The sequence below is a fragment of the Dermacentor silvarum genome, chromosome 7 (genome assembly GCF_013339745.2).
Source record: "Dermacentor silvarum isolate Dsil-2018 chromosome 7, BIME_Dsil_1.4, whole genome shotgun sequence".
NCBI classification, from domain to species: domain Eukaryota; kingdom Metazoa; phylum Arthropoda; class Arachnida; order Ixodida; family Ixodidae; genus Dermacentor; species Dermacentor silvarum.
The window spans coordinates 24,113,081-24,133,969 of NC_051160.1; the positions used below are offsets into that span (position 1 = coordinate 24,113,081).

A 20,889-nucleotide genomic window follows, 5' to 3' on the forward strand; every position below is an offset into this window, starting at 1 on the left:
TGGAATTGTAGCAAGCCTCGAACCTGACTGGACTCAACCCAAGATGAGACCTCTTGCCAAACTGCATGCCATTTTAGGGAAAGTCACTCGAGCACTATGATAAAATTGGCGGTGTGATGAAATAATCAGGAAATTTCCATACATATAGGATGAGATAAGCTGACGCAAGACGGGGGTTCGCAGTGGGAGGCCTTCATCCTGCAGTGGACATAGATTAGGATGATAATGATGATCAAAACACAATCTGATTTATTCATTACAAATGCCACTAAGCGACAACCAACCAAGAGGAGACGCATAGTTTATCCATCCCTTATTTTTTGTGCTGTTTATTGATAAGGGACGTCACCAATGTGCCTTGACTTCTGAAGCCAACTTATATTGTTAGGCGAGATCATTCCTGTCTGGGCTTCTTTCTTTTTTTTTTTTTTCAGACTACCAATTTTTTGGTTCTGTATGAGTGCCTTTCTTTTTTTAAAAGCTTATGTGAAACTCCAATCTTGATTAAAAATTTGTTTTGTATAACAACCTGCTAACACTGTAACACGATTGTAACACTGCAGCCACTGATTGCAATGGTTCCATTTTGTGCTAGCGTTACCATTGTATTTTATTTGAATTTCACTTCATTTCAGTATGTTTGTAGATATTAAATTGAAGTCTTGCCGCAATTAAAGACGCTTCATTTCCGACAGTACTGGAACTGTACTGGGCACAGTATTCTTACTCAGTGTGCATCTACACTACTGTTAGATGCTTAAATTGAGAAACAGGTGCAGAAATTAAGTAGATTGAGAAACCAATTTCAGGATGAATTTTGTTGCAAAATTCATTGCAGCACACTAGTGGATACCATAACGGTGAGAGATTAGCAATCAACACCTGTGGTGGCTGTAAATATGGAATTATTTGAGATCAATATAAAAATAGTGGATGTTCTCATTCAAAAGAAAGCAGCAGTCACGACATGCTTCCAGACCACTCAGTGTCACTCCAGACTTTCACATCCAACAGCTGGAGCTTTGCAGATTCTAAACTTAGCTCCCCAAAGTAGATCCCTGTTGCAATATTGAGGGGTGCTGTTGAGGCTATTTTGAGCTATCAAAGATGAAAAGAAAAAGAAATAAATTACCACTTTTTAGATAACAGCTTACTTCAAAGGCCAAGGATGCATTCTTTTTCGTGCATTTCATCTATAACCACTAATGTGAAATCCACACACAATATTGCAGAATGTGCTAGGAACTACCAATCACAGCAGTGGAACAGTGATGCAATCTTTCCCAATGTTGCATCATCACGACACCCTTTACTGAAATAGCTGCACGAACATCTGTAAATAAAATTTTATTATAAACAACTAGCAATTGCATTTCAATGGCCTGACATCTGTTAATGCCACCTGCAAGCCTTCTTAAACTGATGAAAAAATGTTTTGACGACTTATCTTACGGACTTGACATTACATCTAAGTATGAACTGCTTTTGCCAAGTGAGGCTTCAGACATTCTTTGATAAAGTGACACACACATGTAGCTGGCATTCTGTATCTTTCATCAGGGATTTATTAAAGCATTTGAAAAGCACTGGGAATGGACACTTGACTCGTTATAGGGACATTCTAAGTACCTCTGCTTTTGGAAAGATGGTGACAGTGTTGCGACACTAGCAGCATTCTTGATAGCCGTTGTCACTACAAGAGCCTTTCTATATATATATAACCTTATAAACCTAGGATTCAGAACAGCTGTGTGAACAATTTCTGATTTTCACAACTTGATCACAGGGTTGAGAAGGCATAAAGCCCTAAGCATTCTATTGCACAACACTGCACATTTTAACACTACAGCCACAATCAAACTTGCTTAGAGCACCTACATTATGTGCAGTAAATCTTTTGTAACGCAGCTGTAAAATTCTTTCCACATGACTGCACTAGAGGCTGTTCCATGGCAAGCCCACAGGCAGTCACTGAAAATAGGTGTACAATTTTGAGCGCTCTAGGCAAGTGCAAATGCGGTTGCACATCTATGTTAACAAAGAGCTTAATGCACACACACCAACCAACAACTAACAACCAACAGATGTAAACAGTCACCATAAACTAGACGTGTTGCACGATTATGATTGTGCGTTATCACAGCTGGATGTGTTAGGACCAGCTACTGACTGAAGTAATCCCTGGTTCTACTGACATGAGAAAGGTGTACCGATAATCATCTGGCATGTTGTCTTACACCTCAGTACGGCAGAGCCATCGAAGCCAACAAAAGTTGAAAGTTTTACGTCATAATATGGAACTCAAATGCAGACACATACTTTCAGCCACATTGATCAGACCATTGATCAGACATCTCTGGTTAAACCCCAAGAGACGTTCACGCTTCACTTTATTTTCCACGCAACCACCAGGGGCCATATGAGAGACGCTGCGCTCTTTGGAATTTGAGATTCTGTGTGAGCCCTCTAGCGATGCTAGTGGCCGAAATGAACACACACACTTGCACATCCATGCATGCGCCATCCTCCCCACACGACAACAAACCACCATCTGTCTTTCTAGGTCTTCTCCCAAGGGAACACCCCCATGACGTATACCTCTTCTTTACTCCTCATCCGAAGAGGAACTGGAAGAGGAGTCCTTCTTCTTCGGACGTGTCGCGAGAACTTTGTTGACCTGCTTGTACTTCTTGTACAGGACGTAGGGAATCCCGTAGCTGACGGCGAAGGTGAAGAAGCAGAACTGGATCAACGCTCCGGCGTAGATGCACGACTCGCGCTTGGGCAGCGGACAGGCGAGCAAGATGCGTCCGATGCCGACGCCCGCCAGTCCCGCCAGCAGCTTGGCCCACACGGGCGCCCGCTTGGCGCCTTCCGTCACCCTGCCGGCGTTGGGCCTCGACATGGCGATGCCGACCCCCAAGGGGCACGCGATGTTGCGCATCATGCTGTAGAGGACCGTCGAGTTGAGGTTCACGTAGCGGGGGTCGTCGCAGGCCTCGAGGGCCAGGCGGACCGTGTACTGCGGGTCGACGCCGAGCGCCGTGAAGGCGGCGAACACGGTGGCGCACGTCATGGCCATGATGCCGCTCAGGGACGCGTACTCGGGGAAGTGCCACTGGTCGACGTCGAACCGCTCCAGGGCGTAGCCCGTCGCGACGCCCATGGCGAAGCCCAGCATCACTTGATGCGGGAAGTGCGCCCCGATGAAGACCCGGGACGCGCCGACGGCGGTCAGGTAGCAGACGTATGCGGGCCACACGATCGCCTTGAGGTACCGGCGTCGTCCGAGGCGGGTCTTGTCCATGCGGCTGAGAGCGTAGCGGATCACGACGTACAGGACGGCCGCGGTGATCATGACGTGTCCGGACGGCGAGCCCGGGCCCGTCTCGCACGTCTGCGACGTCTGCGCGAGCTGGATGCCCATGTCCGACTTGAGTTTGACGTACCAAAAGGGCCGGTGCTCGTTGAGCACCCACTTGATGGCGACGTTGAGGAACTCGGAGCACGATGACGCGATGAGGATACGGACGCCCAGCGGAGTGCTGAATGTTAATGCGATCGGATAGTACCAGAGCAGGTTGCGCGGCGGATCGGCCACGAACGAAACCCACGAGAAGAAGCGGTCGTAGCCGTCAAAGTTCTCTTGCAGGTGCTTGGTCATGTGCGCGCCAGCCGTGTACATGGCGTCCATGGTGACTCCGGTTTAGCGCAACGACCGCTCGCGGTCGGCGCGTACTTCTCGAGAAAGCTCAATGAATGAAAAGCCGGCGTACCGGCTGGGCAGACGACTCGTGCGGCCCCCCGTCGTACGCCGCCGGCAAGTAGGAATCGTGGCAACGGTGGCGCTAGCGTCGGGGACCGCGCTCATGACACTGCCCATCCTGCTGATGGGCACGTGAACAGCACCCTTATTTCGTATTTGTGCTTACTTGCTTCCATTCGGGGTCCTGTTGCCATGGGAACTGGCCCAGGCTCACACACGGAGCTCTCCCCAAGTGTCGCTGTATTTTATTTAATCGGCCAGCGCGGCTTTCACTGCGCAACTTAGGTTTCCCTGGCGTCCCTTTTACGAGCGGATGAGACGCCGCTTTCGTCATCCAGTTCACCTGCAGCAATGTGCTAGTGCAAAAGAATAAATCGCTGCAGCAAAAGCGCGACAACATGACGTTAATTCACTACAAGCCAGCCCACCTCTTTAGTCTTGCTAAATGCACCCTACGTATTCTTTCTTGGCAGTGCAGGTAGAGTGCCTCTAGTGCAGGGAAAGCTATGGGACCGAAGCTCCAAGACTCCTTACGCGCCAAGAAAGAGTTTCCTAAATTGATTAATATTTTTTTTATTTCCCTAGCTCAAGCAAATTTTACTTAATTTATTATTATGTTAACAATGCTATGAGAAGCCGTACATCACATGCTATAAATATTGTGCTCTTTGAAAAAGAATTCCTTACATTTATTTATTTTTTATTTCTTGGATCCCACAAAATTTTCTGAGCACAGTAAACAGGGTGCCGGCTCACGGACAACCGACCTGAGGGGCACGCGTTTGTAGACATACCGGATAAAAAACCTTTGGCGAGAACGTAGTTCCCACAAACGTACGAAATCTTGATATGACATTTTCAACGGTAAAATTAATATTTTGTCAAATTTTATTAAACATCCAGGGCTATATCGGAGGTTGTGAAGACGGGTAACGGACGTACACAGCGCGTAAAGAAAACCGAAACCGGCACCGAAAGCCGCTGCTAGCTGCCGCACTATTTGGCGCAGTAACACGATTGCGCAAGAGCTCCGCGGACCATTCCTTCGAACCTGTCCTTGTCCGGTAAACTTTTCAATCCCTTTCAATGCAAGTCCACTATATTTCTTTTGATTTCCAGCAATGGTAGTACTCTCATAGTCACTGCATCAGCTCGTTTTACAGCGTAAGCTGTTATGGGCTGATTCCAATAGCCGTTTCAATTCGCGATGGTGTCCGCCGACGGCGATCCGGGATCGAACCCGCGCCCACTGCGTGGACCACGCAAGCGCTTGCTATCGCGCACCGGAAAAATTCGCTTAAACGCAGGCGCAGACGATCCGAGCCTCCGCCAGTATGGTGGCGCCATCTAGTTAAGGCGCCTGCAAACGCAGCGTGCTTATGCGCAGACGACGAGATGCCATTCAGACGAGGCGCGCAATAAAACAAAAAACGCGATCCCCAGCCTCCGCCAGTATGGTGGCGCCATCTAGTTAAGGTGCCTGCAAACGTCACAGGCCTGCGCGGCCAGGCATCATCGGGCTCAGCAGACTGCTGTGCAGAGAGCATTGCAAGCCACAGCTCGCCGTCGACGCCAGGCTGGCAGTTCAGATCGTTCTCGACAAAACAAGGCGAAGAGACTGTCGTGAAAACCCTGGTGTGCGTGGTGCCAAAATTGGAGCTACTCTTGTGCCGCTCCACCAGCTTACGCTGATTGTGCTGCGTGTGCCGTGCAGGCCTGTTTTTGTTTTTAGTCTCGATTCCTGTGCATGGTGACCTATCGGTGGGTCACTAGTCATAATCCTCTGGTGCGTCACGGCCCCTCGGTGAGCTACGAGGGAGTAGCGCTTCTTTAAAACTTTGTCAAGGTGCAGAGAGATGGTGACACGATGCGATCTGGCAGATGCAATAAAATTTTTTTTCTCAACTCTAATTTCTAGGAAAGATGTCGCTCGCACACTGCAAGAAAGCCCACAAAGAGGGAATAACTGCCATGACCAACACTCCAGTAAACATGTTTCAAAACACTTTACATTTTTTTTTCCAGTTTTTTTTTTTTTTTTTTTTTGTCAGTGCAGATGCCAAAAGTTCCTGAACAGCCTGTGAGCAAAAAGGCTTCTGTGACAGTTTTCGGAGTCAGTGAGCTGGATAATTACAGACAACTCGCAACAAGTTATACAGATTTCCCCTTTTATTTCACAATGGTGCTGAGAAATTCTATGTACAGTCACATGAGGCCGAAAACAAAACAAAAAAAAAGGTGAAAACAAAACACCGATGAACATGCTGAGGCCAGCTCAGTTCTTGCCAGCAAGCAACAATTAGTCACTGTCGCTGTCATTCCGTTTTCTTGACTCCATCTGGCCAACGTGAATGGTGAACCTATACTCCTGGTCGCACCCCATGTAGGAGTCGCTCATGTAATACAATGTATATGTGTGGTCACCAGGTGCGGGAGCCACAAAGTCGAGCTTTACCTTGGCCTTCTGCTGCAAGCTGAGCCTCTTGATGGATATGAGCGAGTTGCTCTTAGACTCGCCAATCACCACCCACCAGCCTTCCTCCCTCTTCTGAGGGAACATAGGGGCGATCACTGGTCCAACAACTTCGTCTTCCCTCTCCAGCTGGACCACGACGTTGACAGCAGAGCCGCACCTAATGTGATCCTTGCCTTGGATCTCATATGTGAGCTCGATGTTGGGGTACCGGTTGCAGAACTTTGCCACATCTGCCATTTGGCTGTCGGTCATCTGAAGGAGCTTGTTGCGGTCTTCGTCCTCGAGCTCCATGATGTCAAAAACGGTTTCGACACCGTGCTCCTGGCATCGCTTGACAATTTCAGCCGTGAAGTGCGGCAGCTGCTTGAGGTAAGAATCCTTGTTCCAAAGTGCTTGCGTGACCATCTGCGCCAGTTCCATGGCTGCCAGCGCTGGGGTCAGCCATCCGTTGGAACTGAGCACGTCTACACAGGCCTGAATGAGCCGGATGGCCTTGCCGAGTATGTCCTCTGTGTCAGACTGAAGCTCGGCAGACAGCTGCATCCGAGACAAGTGCGCCTGCAGGAGCAGGTTGGTCTTTACGTGCGGGTCACTGAACTTCGGGTTTGTCAGCTTGTGGGGCAGTCGGTTGTACAACTGCCTGAGGATGTTGTCCTCGTGATGCCTAATGGGTATGTTCTCATACTCCGCGGCCGAACTAATGATCTCCAGAAGGCCTCGGATCTTTGTTTTCGAGTTCAGCGACATGCTGAAGAGCTCGATTGTTGTGTAGTTGATGTAGTAGTAAGCAGCAATCATGCCCAGGTTAAGAGGCGCGACATCCATCTCATCCTCAATGCTGATGCACTTGCTTTGTTCGAGATCGTTCAGTGTGTTCTCAACAAGGTCTGACAGGTGATCTGAAAGGTGGCGATGAGTGACACCTTGGAGGTTGTAGTAGTTCGGGTTCTGTGTCATCCTCCTGTACAGGAATGTCCATGTCAGGTAGTCTACTGCATCCTGCTTATTCTCAATAGTCTTGGTGACAATTTCTGCATTGAAATGGTCATGCAGGCAGTGGTCAAGATGGCTCTCCACCGGGAGGGGCTCATACAAGAACTTCTTAAAGAAATCCTTCTTCGATGACTGGCACAACAGAAGGCACTTTCCGTCCTCGTCAACAAGAGGCCGGTTAGCCCTACCAACCATCTGGAGGACATCCGTCACAGGATAGTCTTCATAGGCATGGATTTTACCGTTGTAGAACTGCGTGTCCATGATGATGACAAGATGAGCCGACAAAGACAAAGCCCAGCAAAGACTTCGGGAGACCACCACAACCTGGATGGCACCGCTGTCGAAAAGCTGCTCCACCAAGCGTTGGTCAGCTGGGCTCAAGCCTTCATGAAGGTATGCCACTCCATTGCTCAATGTCTCCTTCAGTGTCTTGTCTGTGATTTTGTCCAGGAAAGGCTTAAGATCGTCCTCCGTGCAGTGCAAGAACTTGGAGGCCTGACCTTCTGAGGCAGAGTATGTGAGGATGTCGATTGCAGTCAGACGCGTCTGCTTCCGTGACGGCACAAAGACGATGACTGGCTTTCGTGGGGAATGCCTCATGATGCCTTGGTAGACCGGCTTGCTCATGGACAAGAGGCGAGAGGCATTGTGAGTGATGTTGAAGCCCTGGATGTGCAGTTCTAGCAAGACGGGCCTCACGTTGGGATGGAAGTTGAAGGTTGAGTTGATGTTGGCTCCAAGCCACTGGCCAATGTCTCGAGCATTGGCCAGGGAGGAACTGAGTGCCAGTATGCGAATCTGGCGCTCTATCTGGGAGGAAATGTAGCGCATTCGGGAGCAGATCACCTCGAGCACGGGGCCATCCTCTCCGCCAACCAAATGTAGCTCGTCCACGATGAACAGGTTGATGTTTTGGACATTCTTGCGTTGCTTCCACCGCCGTGACAGGACGTCCCACTTCTCCGGTGTACCAATGATGATGTTGCCCTTGGCAAGCAGCTTCAGGTCAGTGCCAGTCTCACCGGTGAGGATCACGACCTGAGAAGAACAGCACTCATTACTTGAGGTACTAAATTAGTGACAAGAATAGTAGTTCATAACGTCGAAGCATTGAAAATGTGACCCTTTTCTTTTCCTTTAATTGAAAAATAACCCGAAAGTTCAATTTAATACTTTCGTTACTGCTAGAAATGTGCTTTTTTGGTGATTATATGTTTTAATGTTTTATTTCAAGACGCAGTAGCTGCTACACACTGCGGTACATAAAATTATAGCATTATCACTGGTTTTCTGAATGCATGTGAAGCAGTAATAATTGATCAGACAGTTTTTGAGAATTCGTATGTGAAACTTCATAAAAGCACCCCAAGGAACACAAATGAAAGTAATAATTTGCTATTTTTAATATAAGTACTGAGAGTAAAAAAGAATTTGAAATTACAAAATATGTGTGTGGCTCCTAGATCACAACTTTTGTAGGTCACATAATGCAAAAAAAATTATGAAGGTTTGTTGGCGTACATACTAGCCCTACTGACGCGCGTGCTATGCAGGAAAGCAGTAACGCTGTAAATGTGAGAATGGGTAAGTTTTTACTGTATAGGGATCATTTGTTTTTACTTACTGCAGCAGGCACCTGGTTCGTTTTTAATTAATTAAGCTAGCAAATCAATGGTTCTCATGTCAGGAAGCATGCAGAAGCATCCTCATAATTGACTGTTGCATTTGATCAGTTTTTCTGGGCAAGCAAGGTGGTCTAGTCCACGTTCAACTTGCGCTGGAGCCTCCACATGCTGTGTTCAGTTCCTGTACAGTGCTGTACAGTAATGTGGAGTGTTGCACAATATTGTCTTGGAATGTTCATATATCTAACATTTGTTCATCTTCCTTCCAAAAACTGTTTCTTAAATAAGGCATAAGCTTAAAGGAGCCTCCACTAATATTAAACCACTCGGATACCACTCACTAATCGGACCTAAACTAGTACATGCATGTATTTGTGACCATTACCACTAAAGTAAACATTAACAAATTAGAATCCAACGAAAGGCTGTGAGGCTTATATACAAAAATGTTTCCGAATCTGACTCACCCAGTGAAATAATGCAGAGTAATCAAACACAGCCACTTGAAGTACGAAGGAAAGAATTGAGGTTATGGTTCCTTCGTATACTTACTAATCACGAACTAGCAATTGAACCCTCCCCATTTGTCACCCCTAACGACTAGACATACCCGACACCACCGTGATAATGCACTAACACCTTATTTTGCATGAACAGACACATTTAGGTTTTTTTTTTTTACACGCACAATACTTGACTAAAATTCCTTACTACTAATGTTTTCTTAAAATTACGTTTCATTGTTTATTCGCTTACTCTGTATTATCTGTTTATTATGGTGCCTACCCAGCTTGGACCTTGAGTCTGCAGTATGTATTGAACAAATTAATAAATAAATTGTCTGTCCTGCTGCTTGCTTTACTAAATCTATGAGTAACAAGCAACCCTCACCTTCTTGTTCAACTGCAAGGAGAACTTCTGAGTCCAGTCGGCGTATATGATCTCGGCGAGAGCTTCATTTGGAGTCACGTACACACAACGGCCTTCTGGTGCCTGAGAGAACAGGCGCAAGATGGCGAACTCTGCACAGATGGTCTTCCCGCTGCCTGTTGGAGCGCCGACAAATACATTGTCATCACTGCTGTAGATGGCATTGAAGACCTGTGTCTGGATCGGATTGAAGAAAGGAAACTTGTCCTTGTACAGAGCCTCAAATGTTGGGTTCCGCAAAGCAGACACAGGCAAGGGCTGCAGATCCAGCAATTCCGTAGGCGGAGGGTACTTCTCCGGGAGTATCAGGTGCCGGAATGATACTGGAAGCTGAGTTTCTGCATTGATCCACCGATCGGACACAATGCGAATGAAGTACTGAGGCGGCAGTGGCTCAAAGACAGGGACGAAGAATTTGATGAGGTGCTCGTCCTGGGAAAACTTGCTCTTGAGCAGAAAGTACTCATGGTGGAGGATGACCTCCGAGTCCACGTCTTCCACGAGAATCCAGAAGGCCTCAGACGTGCCGTGGATCTTCTCGTCCCACTGGAAGTCCGGCGTGATGGTCAGTTCCACGCGCAGCATGGATCGCGTAATGGGCTGGATGTGGGCGGCCAGCTCCAGTTTGGGGAACTGGTGCACGTACCGGTGGACCAGCTTTCCCAGTTTGGGCATTCTCAGAAGCTCACCAATCTCGCTGACGCCGAGGTCATAGAGGCGTTCCCAAGGGAAGTTTTTCTTTTCAACCTTCTTGATGACCTCATCGGGAACCTTCCTGAACTGCCGCAGTGGCGTCATAGATTGCCACATGCGCTTGTCAATCATCTTGCACAGGCTCAGTGCCTTGTCTGTCAATTGTGCCCAGCCACGGTGAAGCACAATTTCAAAGATGGCGCGCATCAGACGCGCGGCACTCTGGGTCACGTACACCATATCAGCCATGAGGGCAAGTCCCTCTAGCTTAAGCTGGGAAATGTATGCCTGCAAGAGAACGTTCACCTTGGCCGTTGGTTCTTCCATGCTCTCTTTGATGGGGATTGGGACACGCTCCATCAGCTTCTGGAGCTCGAGCTTCTCTTCCTCGCGGATGGTGATGTTCCGGAACTCACTGGAGAGTGAGAAGACCTTGAACAGCTCAATCTCACTCAAAGTGGGTTTAAGCAGCTGGTTGTAAGTGGCCATGGTCTCAAAGGTGCAGTAGTAGTAGCTGGCAATCCGACCAAGCTCTGTCACTTGCATGTTCCCAGACTTCCTGTCGAAGCGGAGCAGGTTGCTCTTCTCCAGTTGCGCTGCAGCCGTGAAGATTAGGTCAGCACGCCTCTGTTCCAGCAATGGGTCCGCCTTGATCTCGTCATGTGAGATGCCATAGAGCGTCGGCGCACGTAGCATACGAATGTAAAGGTATGTGTACCCCAGCCAAGTGGATGCATCTTTCACATTTTGGATGTTGCCAAGAACGATTTCTGCATTGAGCACATCAGGAAGCTTGCTGATCATCTGGCTTTCAATGGGCAGCTGCTGGTTGAGAAGGGAAAGATAGTATTGCAGCTCGCTGTGATTTGTGATAAGAATGCCTTCACCCTTAGTGTCGTACTGGGGTCGTCCGGCCCTGCCAAGCATTTGGAGAACGTCTAGGGCCCCCAGCTCGACCCAGCGTCCCTTCTCAGGGTTGTATATCTGGGTTCCCTTGATGACAACGGTATGGGCAGGAAGGTTGACACCCCAGGCGAGGGTAGCTGTCGATACCAGCACCTGAATGTGACGGTCGGCAAACAAGTCCTCCACGAGGGTACGGTCCACACGGCTCATGCCGGCATGATGTATACCGAAGCCATACGGCAGCAGGTCCTTCAGCTCGAGGTTCTTCACCTGTTCTGCTTCAGACCGGAGCACTTCCGTAGACGCAGAACCCTCTCGGAGAAAGTGTCCCAGTGTGTCCTTCTCGAGACACATGTCTCGCACAGCTCTGGCAGTCTTTCCAGTCTCCTTCCGTGAGTGGACAAAGATGAGAATCTGGTTCTTTCCGGCGTTGTCGATGACCTTTTCGTAGAGGATTTCATTCATGAGCTGGAAACGCTTGATGGCCTTCTTTTCTGTGATTCCAATGTACTGCTGCTCGAGCGGCACGGGCCGAAAGCTGTTGTCAAAGAAGAATAGTCCCTTGGCCGGGTTAACCCTTAAGAATGTGGCAACGTCTTCATAGTTGGGCAGGGTGGCACTGAGACCAACGAGCCTGACGTCCTCCTGGGTCATCTCGATGTTTCGGATGGTTCTTGCCACGAGGGCCTCCAGCACTGGACCTCGCTCATCGTGAAGCAAGTGAATCTCGTCGAAGATCATGAGGCGCACGAGCTGGGTATAGGTGCGCTCGCCTCCCTTTCTAGTAATGATGTCCCATTTCTCGGGCGTGCACACAATCACCTGGGTTGCATTGATCTGCTCTCTCGTCAGCTGGTGGTCGCCCGTCAACTCGGAGACAGTTATGTTGTACGAGTTGAGTCGCTTGCTGAAGTTGCCCACCATTTCCTGCACGAGGGAACGCATTGGGGCGACGTAGATGATTTTGAACTCGTCCCCGTTGATGGAACCATCCGGGTTGATGTGCTTGCCAATCTCCCGCATCATGCAGAGCAGGGCTACATTGGTTTTGCCAGCACCCGTCGGGGCACAGAGGAGGAGGTTTTCATCGGATTCTAGCGCAGCTTTGTGCAGGCGGCTCTGAATACGGTTAAGACTACGGAACCCCTCAAAAGCGGGCTGAGCATACTTCGGCAGCTTGTCAACCGAGACGAGTGACTCACTGGCATCAAAAGGCTTGGGCTTGAGGGCGGGAACGTGAATCTCTTCGTAGCCCTTACGCTGCTTACGGAAAGACCCATCGGGCAACTGGCATCGTTTGTTGGCCATGAAGTGGCTGCCATGCTGAAACGTCAGGTCTTCCAAGTCCAGCATCTTGCACTGAGACATCTGGGGGACCGCACTGTCTTCGTCCATGTCCATGGGCTCCAGCTCGGCGTTGACTCGCGCCTGACGGGCCTGGGCACGCCGCTCACGCTCCTCCTGCACCATGTCGTCCTTGTCGGTGTTTTCAAGCTGCCTCAGGATTCGCTCCAGCTCCGGGTCAGCCTGCATCTTGTCGCGCAACTTCGATCGCTCGGTGGCGCTCTGGGACGATGCTAGGAGAGTGCAGTAGAGGATCATCTGCCGGTGCTGCCGCAGAACCTTGATGAAGTCGAACTGGTTAAAGCCGAGGAGCAGCACCAGTTGGTTCTCGACGTCGCGGTCATCAACAGCCGTCTTGAGAATGTCCAGGACCTCTCCGGCCTTTGTCTGAGCCACGACAGGGTCATCGTAGAACTTGCTGAGCTTTCGCTATTGAAAAAGAAAACAAGAATATTTTACTGCAAGGAAAAATTGCACCCACAAACAATGAAATAGTTATTGAAAACATGAATGACCACAGAGAATGCACTCAAACTAGGGAGCCTACATGCAACGCCGTTTTAGGGTGGTGACAGCCTTTGTAAGGGAACTTGCCGCCGCCAGCTAAATTGGCGGGTTAAATCTGGGGCACAAAATGGCGAAAGACCAGTGACAGACCACATTTCCCGCAACCCTTGGTGACGGGAAATTAACTAACTTCTTTTAATAAACTTTGGCCTCAGCAGCCAGAGACAAATGGCACGTCTGAGCGCCGTACACGCCACGTCAACGTTTTAGTTAAACAGACTAGTAAGGACAGTCTTTATTACAGCACACTTCGAAAAGCACCCTTTATATATTATGTACAACTGGAAGGAAACGACAATGCTTAATGCAGTTCACATTCTTGGTGTGAGATAACACTACCACGAGCACGCCATAGTGCCTTATAACTTGTTGCTTTATATGTGTCGCACGACGTGCAATAGAAGAGTAAGTTTGATGTGTTAAAATAAAAGGAAAAGGCAACTAGTATATTAAAGATGTATGCAGGTTTCTTGTGCGCATTGGCGCAAAACTAAATTAAAGAAATTTAATAGATCGCGTGCTAACGTGAGTACATCAGAGCGTGACAAAAAGAGGCAGAAAGACTGGCGACCAAAATGGCTACCCACCAAATTTGGCGGTAAATAGCGGTCAAAATGTTGGTGTCGTCACCACCCTAAAACGGCGTTGCATGTAGGCTCCCTAACTCAAACGATGACGCACAGTGTGGTGCGACATGTATAGGGAAACTGTGCCAATGATGCAATATCTTTCCTACGGACACGAAATGAGAAGCCTGGAAGTTCCTTGTGCTTGTTTGTTATATCAGTTGTCAAGCAACACACTAAAAGTATAGTTTTAGTGGTGAGGTCCCTGTAAAAAGCCACACTTCGATTGTATGGCGCATACATGCTCCGCTGGCAAGGCATCATGAACTGCAGTGGCTAGTAGTGCCTCATGCTGAAAACAATGTGTCAACCACAGACTTTGCCGCATTTGCAACAATGGTGGTCAAGAAGTGGGCTCTGAACTGGTTATTAATGCACAGTATGCTACGGTTGCATAAAAAGTGAAGCGATGTTCATGGACAGTTTTGGTGCTGTGCAGGCATCAGCTTCAAAGGTTAAAAGCAGTGATTTGAAAATGCTTTTTCTACAAAATTCTCCAGCTTTCATATGCGAGAAGCATGACAGGCATTGATAGCTGTGTTAAATGTAAATTAACTTAGGGCCATTCCTGAAAGTGGAGCAGGGGAGATGGCCCTGTTCCACAACCTTCCATCAATTTAGTACTGAGATTATTCATAAGTAAGAAAACGGTTGTCAACCACTTGTCCCGTAGCTGTCAGCACTCTCAAAGGCTCACTCAACATAGCACTAACGGCAATGCACCAAAGAGATTTTGATGTCTCAGGAGGGTTCAGTGCGAAAATCTCTGTAATGAAACACCCGGTAGCAAATTTTGCCCGACCTGCAACCAGTAGGCGTCGATCTCTCGCGGGTGCAGCCCCGCCTTGGAGCCCTTTCGCCCCCCTTCGCGGCCGGCTATCAGGTTGGTCGCTTGCAGTGTGGTGTCCAGGTGGGCCTCTTCTCCTTCGGCCTCGTCGTTCGAGTCGTCCTCGCGAACCTCGCCCACAATCTCGTCGTCCTCTTCGTCCGACTCCTCGAACTGCACGTTGACGCCGTACGTTTCGTCGATGTTCTCCTCGACGACGGGCTGCTTTTCGTCGACGCCATAGTCGGTGATCTTTTTGCACAGGTTCACAAGCAGCGCGAACCGCTCTTCGGCGACAGATCCGAGCAGCGCTTCGGTCTCCTTGCGACGTTCACCCTCCTTGATGCGGTCGCTCTTTAGCACCGCGAGGATTTCGTCGGCGGCACCGCAGAGGATGTCGCGAGGCTGATCGCCCAGCGCTTCTTGGATGAAGCTTAGCAGAACCTCGTACGTCTGCTTGGTCTCTGTAGTCTTGGGCCGGTACAGGATGCCGACGACGTCTTCGACGCCTTCCGAGAGCAGGGACTGCCCTTTCAGCTTGGCGGCGTCGTACCGACTTTCGTCGGACGCCTTTTTCTGCTGCTGCTGCTTCTTGGACTTGCGTTCGTCTTTGCTGGGTTTGGTGCGCTGGTAGCGGTCTCCCATGCGGGAGCCCTCGAGCTTCCCGACGAGCGATACGACTTCGCCTGTCGCCTCATCGCGGGGCCTACGCTCGATGAGACGAGTGTCGGCCTGGAGGACGAGGTTAGAGTTTGCTTTGTACTCGTACTGAAGCGAACGTGCGGCGACGTCCGCCATGTTTCTCGCCGATTCGCTTGCGTTTGAAAAACTTGGCTTGGCTAGCTTCGCGACGGCACCGGACGGCACACGGCTGATGGTAACAGCCGCAGAAACGTTTTCGTAGTTCTTGTGTTACAAATATTCTTCAAAATGCCCACATTTCCACAAATAATTTTTTACAAATAATTTACATATATTTACTTTTATATTTGTTTTATTAAACTAAAAAATTACAAAAGTACGTATGTAGATATATGGCCTTTGAGATTATAGCGTTGTTTAATCTTAGAGGCTAAAAAACAACGACCACGGGGTAGCGACACTTGTTGCAAGCGTTCATAAAAAATATTTTTAATTAGATATAAAATAAGTTGAAAACTATTTTATTTCAAAAAACATTACCGCAAAATTTTAGATTTCTTAAAATATCTATGTATACTGTGATGTAGGCTTGCGGACCCCACGTGGAGCCATTGGCGTCCCAGCGTACTCTCTTCAACTGGCGTAATGGCGGCCAGCAGCATGGAAGCGGCAACAGCGTCCCTCGTTTTTCACTATTTGAGTGGCGTCGACAAAGCGCTTGCCAACCAGTTCCAGAAAAAACGAAGCGCCAAGCCCCTGCCCAAAGGAATTCCGCAGCTCGACAAGGTGGTGAGCTCGTACTTCGAAGGGCAGCCTCAACAGCGCAAGCTCCTCCAGGCGCCATGTGCGGCTGCCGGCGCTACGTCAAAGGCGAAGCACGACGTGTCTTCCTCCGAGGATTCTTCGAGCGAGGAAGAGGTCAAGCCAACAAAGCCAGTCAACTCCACGACACCCAAGGGAAACACTGCCAAGGTGAACGCTAAAACGCCCGCCTCGGCTCAGAAGCCTAAGCCCGCTGCGCCGGCGCACAGTGAGGACTCCGACTCGGACTCCGATTCCTCAGAAGACGAAGCACCGAAGGGCAAGACAACGCCGGCTGCTACACCGAAGCCGGCAGCGCTTCAAGCTAAGACCCCTACAAAGCGAGCCAAGCCCGAGACCGACTCGTCGGAGAGCTCTGACTCTGAAGCTGCTGCTCCGCCGAGTAAGAAGCCCGCCGTGCCAACACCCGTGCTTAAGGCGGCTCCCAAGAAGCCGCAGCAGTCGAAGGACGATAGCTCGAGCAGCTCGGACGATGACGATGATCCCAAGAACAAGGCTGCGCTGAACAAGCCTGCCGCTGCCACGCCGCAGGCCAAGCCGGCTCCCAAGAAACCGGCTTCGGCGCAGAAGCAACAGGAGAGCTCTTCCGACTCCTCCTCCGACGATGATGGAGCGTCGAAGCCACCGCCCGCCAAAAAGCAGGCGCCCGCGAAGTCGACGCCGAAGGCCCAGAATGCTGCATCGTCAGCCAAAAAGGTTGTTGCCAAGCAGACCGCCCAAGAGTCTTCGAGCTCTGACAGTTCGGAAGAGTCCGAGCCACAGAAGAAACCGGTGACACCCAAAAGCGCCGCGACTACGCCGGCCGGCAAATCCGCCGCACCGAAGGTGACGCCGGGAAAGGCTGCTGTCTCGAAAGCAACACCGGCCAAACCACAGAAGGATGACAGCAGCTCGTCTTCGGAAAGCGAGGACGATCAGCCTCCCAAGAAAGTCGCCAAGCCTGAGGCCGCTGCCACTGGTGCCAAGAACCAAAAAACTTTGCTGAAGGTGGCCATCGGCCCAGCTAAGAAGGCAACACCGGCCAAGAAAGAAGAGTCAAGCGGCAGTTCATCCTCGGAAGATGAAGCACCTCCAGCCAAGGCAACTCCTGCCAAACAGGTAGCTGGGAAGCAGACGCCGGCCAAGTCAGCAGCTGTCAAGCCAGCGCAAGGAAAGAGTCAACCAACTGCCAAGGACAGCTCCAGCTCTGAAAGTGACTCCGATGATGACAAGCCAGCGAAAAAGGTGACTGTTCCCAAAGGAAAACAAGCAGTGAAGAAGCCGGTGCCGAAGTCGGCACAGGCCAAACAGGACAGTTCAGATTCTGAAAGCGACTCCGAGGAAAAGTCAAAACCAGCGCCCCCTAAAGCAGCTGCGAAACCAACGCCGACAAAGAAACAAGCCCAGGCAAAAAAGGAGAGCTCCTCAGACTCGGACAGCGACTCCGAAGAAGAGTCGAAGCCGGTGCCTCCCAAGGCAGCAGCAAAGCCAACACCAGCCAAGAAGCCGACCCAAGCAAAGAAGGACAGCTCTTCAGACTCAGACAGTGACTCTGAGGAAGATGCAAAGCCAGCGCCCCCCAAACCTGCAGCAACAAAGCCAAGTTCCATAAAGAAGCCGACTCCTGCAAAGAAGCAGCCGCAAGAGGAGTCATCTTCCGACAGCAGCAGTGAGGAAGAAGCACCCAAAAAGCCTCAGGGTAAGAGTCCTGCCACGAAAGCGACTAAGACGCCCCCTCCTCCTAAGCCTCCCGGAAAAGGTACGCCAGTTGCCGCTAAGTCTCAGCAAGACTCCTCTTCATCTGACAGCGACGATGACGACAACAGATGGCCAGCAGCGAAACCGGTAGTGACGCCAAAGAACACCCCAGCTTCAACCCCCAAGGCAACACCTGCGTCACAGAAGAAGCCTCTAAAGAAACAAGAATCTTCCTCATCTGATGACAGTGATGAAGAAGCCCCTCCGAAATCCTTGCCGGTGAAACAGCAGAAGATTACTCCGAAGAAGCCTGCTGCGAAGGAGGAGTCCTCATCTGACGACAGTGAAGATGAACAGCCAGCAGTCAAAAAGGCGGGAAACCTTTGCAAGCCAAGACATCAACTCCAAAAGTGGCTGTGAACAACGCAGAAGAATCCAGCGAGGACGAAAGTGAGGAAGAGTCTAGTAAAAGCAAGAGTACGCCGATGCTTAACGGTAATGGCAACCCTGGTTCCCCTGATAAAGGAAGGAAAAGCTCCCCATTTAGGAGAGTAAAGTCTGACAAAGTCCACGTAGACCCCAAGCTACGTGACAATTCTTTCGAAGCCAAGGCTGGTGCTCGGGGATCGTGGGGAGAGAAGGCCTACAGCGTGTTGAAGAACGTCAAGGGCAGGGACTTCAGGCACGAGAAGACAAAGAAGAAGCGGGGAACATACTCTGGTGGAAGCATTGACACGGGCGTCAACTCGATACGCTTTGATGACTGATCTGCTGCACACCTCTTCAGTGACTGTACAGGGCAAGTCATTTGCCACATGGTTTTTAATCTACCCTGGGTTGGCATTCTTCGCATCTGTGTGCAGTTCCAGATTGACTAGGCGCACTTGGAAGATTGGCACTGTACTGGGTTATTTGCAGATTTTTGTTTTCATATGATTGCCCATGGAGGCACGAGCATCACATAATATTGTCATTAAAGGATTGTTTCAAGCGGTCACTAGACATCTGTAATCACTGCCTGCTCTGGACATCACAGAAGCATTGGTCATTGTCACTTTCCAGTTTGGATATGCAGATGTTATTGGTCAAAAGTTCAGATTTTATAGTAGAATAAGTTCCAAGACCGCTGATTCCATGAAAGAACATTTCTTTGCAAACTAGGCATGCAGGCTGAAATGAAGTGGCACAGCCTACATGTGCTAGTTCAGTAGACGTCGTACATTGAGACTCGTGTCTCACGACTGTGCTAGAAGAAATTTAAACTCTTTATGCTGGTGGTCTCTGGACTTCGGCTCATGACTGTATAGTAGGCATTTGCAGCCTAGTTTACCATATGGTCCGAGGACATTTTGCAGTGCTGCAGTTTGCAGTGGCCAGTCTCATGCACACTTCATCTTTTGACAGGTTGCCCGTCTCCACAGACAGCGAGGAATTTGTGGCATGACAGTGTGTCCAAAAATTCGTAACTGAATTAGCATATGTTGCGCTAATTGGCATGTATAATTGGGATGAGTAAAGTCGAGTGCAAGACACTGGAGGACTATGTTCATTCTGTGCTTTGTTCTAGTCTGTTTTGCATTCAGCTGTGCTTATTTTCTGTTTAAAACCTTTTGAATTCAAGAAATTCTGTAATTTCTGGTTGTCGTTTAAGTGCACTACTTGTGTTGTCCATGTAACCGTTCACATCTTGCGTGAGCAAGATGTGAACCCACATGTGCATTCGAATTACTCACTTGTACCACACTTCCGAAAAATCAAGATCACAGGCCTTGTCCACTTGACTGGTTGCTGTGCCATGTCAGCCATCTTGGGCAGTGTGCCAAACTGTTCCACATAAGCTTCATGACCATCAAAAAAAGTCAAGGACTATGGTAGCATACTCCAGCTTTCTGTACCCAACCTTGGATTTTCCTTTGTGTTCACATTGAGATCATAAGCAGAACGCAAGCATCACCTGAACTTTCAGATGTTCAGGCTGCTTGATGTTGCACAATACATTTAATGAAGTTGATCTTTTAGAACTCGAAATGCAGTATATTACACTTCTAGTTCACTGCGCAAGCTAATGTAGATGGTGTGGTGCATGGAGTCTACTTCGAATGAAAGCTAAAAGCCAGTTAGGTGTTTCCAGAGCATAACTGCTTTTAGAATTATTGCTGTTAATGTTGCACTGTTTTAATGTCCCTAACCATGCCTTACTGGTGACTAGAGCAACCTGCGCACATTGATGAGTGTGTTATGGCTCACAAGCTTGGGAACATTGTGCAGAGGATCATGCGGAATTTCAAATGCACAAAAGGGTGTGAAATTGGGCAGATTAGTTATATTGAGCAAAGGGCAACTCGAGTACAAATTTGGACAAACAGTGAAAGGAACACATACAACAACGGCGGAGCTGTTATGTGATCCTGCCACTGTTGCTTACCAAGATTTGGACTCTAGATGCTATTCAAGTGGAGGCACACTTGCACACTTTGTTAGTGGATACCGGCATCTTGCATGAGTTGCGTTGTGTAGGCAGCCCAACATTTTGCAGTTATCGCTGTTAGTAATCTTAGATGATGCGGTGACATTTCCTTTTCAGTTTCAAGATATTTTATCTTCACCATAGCCTGTTCTTCGGTGTATGTGGACAATGGTAGGCAATTCAACATTTTGCAGTTACTGCAGTATGTTTTCGTCGTCTTGGATAATGCAAACTTTCCTTTCCATCAGACAGCAAAATTCAAGATACATTTTATGGGCACTGTAGTTTGTTCCTCAGTGTATACCTGGCACATAGGTGAAAAATTTTAACTTGCGCTCTCCACTTTGTGCTTGCATGAATAGCAGCCATTACTTGAGTGCACTGCAGTTGGTTACTGCTCGAGGTGCCGTAGGTCCAAATTCATGTCTCTCGTCATTCTCAAGCGTGCAAATTGTGATACCGGAGCCACCGACTTGTAACCCCACTATACTAAGTATGTATTTCACATGTGCATTTGAATTACTCA

The 20,889-nt window shown here is 49.0% G+C and overlaps 3 protein-coding genes across 3 annotated transcripts; 1 reads left to right on the top strand and 2 right to left on the bottom strand.

Annotated features, from left to right (window-relative positions):
- Positions 1-1,542: 1,542 nt before the first annotated feature.
- LOC119457748 (glucose-6-phosphatase 3) lies at positions 1,543-3,872 on the bottom strand. Its single transcript, XM_037719400.2, has one exon. The coding sequence runs from the start codon at positions 3,692-3,694 to the stop codon at positions 2,606-2,608; it is 1,089 nt and encodes a 362-aa protein (XP_037575328.1). The 5' UTR covers positions 3,695-3,872; the 3' UTR covers positions 1,543-2,605.
- A 2,047-nt stretch (positions 3,873-5,919) lies between these two features.
- LOC119457747 (U5 small nuclear ribonucleoprotein 200 kDa helicase) lies at positions 5,920-15,583 on the bottom strand. Its single transcript, XM_037719399.2, has 3 exons — positions 14,732-15,583; positions 9,755-13,165; positions 5,920-8,276 (listed from the first exon to the last, which is right to left on the bottom strand). Exons 1-3 carry the CDS (start codon positions 15,551-15,553, stop codon positions 6,066-6,068), a joined length of 6,444 nt encoding a protein of 2,147 aa, XP_037575327.1. The 5' UTR covers positions 15,554-15,583; the 3' UTR covers positions 5,920-6,065.
- A 437-nt stretch (positions 15,584-16,020) lies between these two features.
- Positions 16,021-18,454, top strand: LOC119457749 (nucleolar protein dao-5). The gene has a single exon (XM_037719401.2). The coding sequence runs from the start codon at positions 16,043-16,045 to the stop codon at positions 18,314-18,316; it is 2,274 nt and encodes a 757-aa protein (XP_037575329.1). The 5' UTR covers positions 16,021-16,042; the 3' UTR covers positions 18,317-18,454.
- Positions 18,455-20,889: the final 2,435 nt, after the last annotated feature.